The sequence below is a fragment of the Arachis ipaensis genome, chromosome B05 (genome assembly GCF_000816755.2).
Source record: "Arachis ipaensis cultivar K30076 chromosome B05, Araip1.1, whole genome shotgun sequence".
Taxonomy (NCBI): domain Eukaryota; kingdom Viridiplantae; phylum Streptophyta; class Magnoliopsida; order Fabales; family Fabaceae; genus Arachis; species Arachis ipaensis.
In genome coordinates this window covers 147,789,554-147,794,872 of record NC_029789.2, presented here as the reverse complement: position 1 = coordinate 147,794,872, position 5,319 = coordinate 147,789,554, and the positions used below count along the sequence as shown (strand labels likewise).

Sequence of the window (5,319 nt, the reverse complement as noted above, 5' to 3'; positions counted from 1 at the left end):
AGTACTTGATATCTATTTTTAATATGCAAATAATATTACTCATTCCTCTTAGAATGGAAAGTATTTAGATTTATAATTTTATATGTCACTTTTTCATATTCTTATAATTAAATGAAACAATATAAAATCGTTTGGTTCTATTCTATCTTATATTTTTGTACTTCCTAAAAGCTAATACAAAAAATGTTCACTTTATCTTTTTCTTTTTCCCTTTCTCTGTATATTTGTATTTCACTTACCAGCATTTTTCTGAATATGAGGTTGGCCAGCTTTAACAAGAACCTCAAGATCAACTTGGCTAAAGGACAAGAGCCCAAGAGCTAAACCAGATGTGATAGCAGCAAATAGTACAAAGATCCAACACATGATTACCATAACCCAAAAATGAGTTCCACAACATGGTGCCTGTTCATCAAAGAATGAACTCATATTCTATTTTTTGATGATGAAAGTAAGTGGAGAAGTAAAAGAGAATTAGATCAATGACAAAAGCTATTGCAACAATGGAATGTAACTAAGCACAAGACACATAGCTCCCTCAAGGAAGCCTAAAGACTTAAATACAAAGTTAGGGTATCCCAAAATTTTGGTCAAAGGCCCCCAAATCATGAATTCCTGACTCTTGAGAGTTACCTAAGACTAAGAGAAAAAAGTCAAGCAACTATAGTAGAAGGCATATTAAAATTTGAAGACATAATCTAAAATATTTATGTGAGTTTGGTAATGAATAATTTTCTTATAGTAGAATACTCAAAGCATCATAATTTTTATTCCTTTCCTAATTTCTTTGCTTGGTATGATTACATTCATTCATCTATCCAATGGGGTATATGATATAACTTATGAGGACTTCAAAGTTCTGAATTGATGAGTTTATAATAATGCTATGTAATATTTATCACAGTAATTGCTTTAGTACTAGAGTCAAATTTATTTTGAACCAATCATAATACCAGTCTCCCAAATAGTACTAAGTTTTGAAGAATAATTTACTAAAACAATTTCTACATTGCCATTTCATGGTTCTCCAGAGGCACTCTCTGAGTCTCTCCTTGACATTTGGACATTCTTATTTATTAGGAGATTTCTTCACATGGCAGAAGCTCCTTACAATAATCTTATGAGGCATTGTTTGCTCCATATAATAGGCTATATCACTAATTATAAAAGAAAAAAGAGGGTTCACATATCTTCCAATTTTCCAAACAGATTAAAATGAACAGAACATATGTATAGGAATAATCATGATTCTTGAAAGCATGCAACACAACTACCATAAGATAAATCGCACAGAGATTGTACAACATGGCATAAAATTTGAGAATAAGTTGTATTTCTAAACTAAATTCTATCCAAAAAAAAAGAAAAAAAATACATAAGGAGGAAGCATAGGTGGTTTTGTAGCTGTAGTTAAATGTCTAGTACTAAAGCATCAATCTTAGAGGAATTAACACTTCTACCACTGCTTGAATGGCTCCAATCTTCAGAAACTATGCTTGCTGCTGCAGAACCTGCACAAGATGAAACCCCACCACATTTTGCCACAATCCTCACACTCTCCATCAACTCCTTGGTCCTAGCCTCTTGTGACAAAATCTCCAGCAACTGCTCCGGCGTAATCGCCAGCTTCACTTTCCAGAACCTACAGCTACTGCTATTAGTACTAGTACTGTTCTTACTAGTCAGTTTCTTGCAAGAGAAGTTTTCTTTGGAGATTCTTCTTGTTTTGAGCAACCCTGCTCCTTTCTGGGGCTGATAGTCCAATGACATTCTATATGGAGGAGGATGAGGAGTTGTAGGAACACTGCGAGAGCGGACGTGGCCTTGCCGGACGATACTGCAGCCGGCCGTGGCCGTGGCAAAAGGGTATTCTTCAGCTTCTTTGTTATTGTTGTTGCTGCTGATTGGGAGCAAGTAGTATGACTGACCTGGTTCAAGCTCATCTAATGATGACAATGGCTTCCAGAAGAGGTCATGGCTTGGGAAAATGGCATGCCCTGGGAACTCATTGGTGATGAAATTCACTGTTACTGGTGCAGTGAATTCCATGATGCCACCATTTGATGTTATCACTTTGATTACTCCTTCAGGTTCTGACATTCCCCCTAACAAGCAGTTTCCCATTTTGGAATCCTAAATGATCTGAACTATGAAAGAGGTATTGATATGATGATATTGTTCTATATATATATATATGGTAATGATTAGTTTTCTTTGGAGGGTTTTGGAGAGCGGGAAAATTTGTTGGGATGAAAAGAAAAGGATGTTGTATGGATGATTCTTCTGGAAAGAAGTTCTTATGTAGCATGAAAATGATTACAGCAATTCATTATTAATAAAAAGGTGAATTAATAAACACATTAATACCTATTAATACACTGATATAGCTTATAAATGTGATATAATGCTATGATAAAGTTAGTAACAGAGATATTCAATTTTGGAATCACATGCTATGTTTGAAAGTTCATAAAAGCATTTCTTTCTCTATGGTTTTGGCAGAAGTGAAGTTGGAAAGATAAAAAAAGATGTAGCATTTCAATTATTTTGTGCTTCTTCATAATTGGTTGCATTGCATGTACATTAGTCAAAAGATGAAAAATGAATAAATGAAGCATCATGCATGAGTTGTTTTCACCAAACTCTTTTAATTTATTTAAGAGAAAAGAGGAATAAAATGTTGTTCAACATCTATTTTGGTCCCACTATGCTACTTTGTAGCCCCAGCAAAGATATGAATGAAAGCAAAAGGGTTAATAATATACTTGCTATTTCTTCTATGCCCTTTTACTTTTTCTTTCGGTACTTTATCCTTTGATAAAGAAGTGAAAGGAGGGAGAAGAAACACAACTATGAGTTCTTTCAGATGCTGTATTACTGTGGCAAAATTGAATTACAAATGCCAATAATATATTAAAAAATATTATGTATATACTAAAAATCTATTATCAAATCTGTATATACTCATTTTCAATGTATATTTTATATTTCAACATGTATTCGCTACCGTGATTAAAATTTGGTATACACGTTGCATGGTTGTAAAATATTAACTAAGAATAATTTGCTTTGCTTTCCTTAGGTTCCTTTTTTTGTTTTTTGGTACATTCTTTCTTTTTTTTTTTTTTCCCTCTTATTATTGTAAACATTTTGCTTTATTTTTTGTATTGCAAAGTAATGCTTTAGTTTTTAGTATTCGATTTTTAAAGTTCATCACATCCTTCCTTCAATAATGGAGTTAACAATCCTTCAAGCAATTATTTTGGTGCAATATACACATACTCCTCAAAGATTATCAACCACTATTGGCAGCACACAAAAGTCATGCACTTAATTAGGTCAGTGTATTCAAATTCTGATTTTGAATCAATCAAAGCAAAAATTGTAAAATATTACTCATTCATAGTTGTGAAATAAATATTTTACAGATGATAGTAAGTTTGAATTGGTTAGTGGCAAAAGTGAATATGCATCCTATATTGAAATATTTGGTGAAAATGAAAAAGTAAAAAGAATATCAGGAAATTGAATATTCCCTATAACAATTGAAACCTGCCCCATTATTTCATTCATACCAAAACAAGGAGCTGAATAATGAGTTATTCCAAAGTTGTCTAACATTTTTCTATTCTACACATATATTTGATGTATCTATTGTTTTTCATAGTGCAACAAGCATGAGAATGGTAACTATCCATGCAAGTCATGCTTATCACCTAACAGCAAAGCCTCAAACGGAAAATTTTGTTCAACAAAAAATGAAAATAAACATAAAAATCTGTTGCAACTTGGTGGAAGAGAATGAACTATGAAGGCATATATGTAACAAGGGACTGGTAGTGCAAAATAATGTTGAAAGGGTCTTCTCTTCAAATTTAAAAACAAAAAAAAACAATATTGAAAGGGACATTACATTATAGCATTAGACAATTGACTTTAATTCATGCCCCTTGTTTATTTGACATAACTGGTTCTAGCAGCTTCTCTTCTAATTGAACCTTTTTCTAACAATGGTTGACAATGCCATCAACGTGCTTCTCATCTGCCAATTCAATGATTCACATTAGAACATAAAAAGAAAACCAACAAAGTTACTAGTGTGTGTGCGCGTGGGCGTGCGTGGATTGAGTTGATCAAAGAAGTTAAGATGAACACTGACTAGTCCATACATGGTTTATGGTGGATGGTGTTAATTACAACAGAGTTTTGAGTGCAGGGGGAGTTAGCATGATCCAATGGCAAAATGGTGCACTCCGCCATACACACACCATAGCATAACATCCTACTGAAGATTCCATTTTGAGCACATTGTGTTGAACACTTTTCATCACAGTTGGGTGGGCTTTGTGGAGGAGGAGGAGAGTCCAATGCACTCGGCAGCGGCTTAGCATCTTGTGGATGCAGAGCAGTAACTAGAATCATCATGGCTGAAAGTGATACCAAGCACTTGATCATCACAAAACACATGCTTGGCTTCATTAGTAGTTTGTGTGTACAATTTATATTGAAGGTGTTTTTGAGGGCTATTTATTGAAGTCACACATTAATTAGGAGATGTGTATAGTTCAATATATTACTTAAAACTCACATTAGAACTTTTATGATGACTGCTATAATATAACTATAAAATAAACTATCTATTTGTTTGTTGATATTTTCAAGAGGATGGCGAAGGGTCCTCCAATTACCATTTTTTGCAACATGTCTCCCCCTTTTACCATCCATTTTTGCATGCACACTTGAGTAGAAAAGAAAGTTCAGTTCAACAAGTGGATTCATGATGGGGGGAACCTTTCCCCCAAATAATAAATCTTGATGTATATCTGTTCTTTCTTTGCCAATTCAATTCTAAGGCATAGAGTTTTAGATTATATATTATTTTTTCTCTCTCACATGTGTTAATGTTGCAAGTGTGAGGAGTGTATGAAGTTAGTCTCACATCAAAAAAAGCAAGAAAGAGTGAAGAGTTTATAAGATGAGAGACCCATTAATATATTATTTTAAAGTTTTGAGTTGGATGTAGTATATAAATTCATATGTGTAAGAATTATGAGTTTCATATACAATGACTCATTCCAAAAGATATGATATTAATAGGCCAGGCCCAAGCTCACTAATTAACCTTATTAGCCTGTCTAGGCTTGTTAATACATAATTACATATATAAATAATTTTTTTATATTACCAAAAAAATAATTTTTTATTATTAACAAAATTATGAGATATTTTAAATTTATTATATTTAATTATAAATAATTTGTATATTTTAAATACTTTAAAACTTAAATTTTTTTTTATAAATATTAAATATAACATATT

The 5,319-nt window shown here is 32.6% G+C and overlaps 1 protein-coding gene across 2 annotated transcripts; it reads right to left on the bottom strand.

The window, feature by feature from the left end:
- LOC107642229 lies at positions 851–2,588 on the bottom strand. 2 transcript variants are annotated; one of them, XM_021103266.1, is made up of 3 exons: positions 1,505–2,588; positions 1,210–1,232; positions 851–968 (listed from the first exon to the last, which is right to left on the bottom strand). In XM_021103266.1, the coding sequence occupies exons 1-2, from the start codon at positions 2,122–2,124 to the stop codon at positions 1,211–1,213; spliced, it is 642 nt and encodes a 213-aa protein (XP_020958925.1). In that variant the 5' UTR covers positions 2,125–2,588; the 3' UTR covers positions 851–968; position 1,210. The 2 variants fall into 2 exon arrangements, with proteins under 2 accessions (XP_020958925.1, XP_016201009.1); XM_016345523.2 differs by lacking the exons at positions 851–968; positions 1,210–1,232 and having other exon boundaries at positions 1,255–2,581.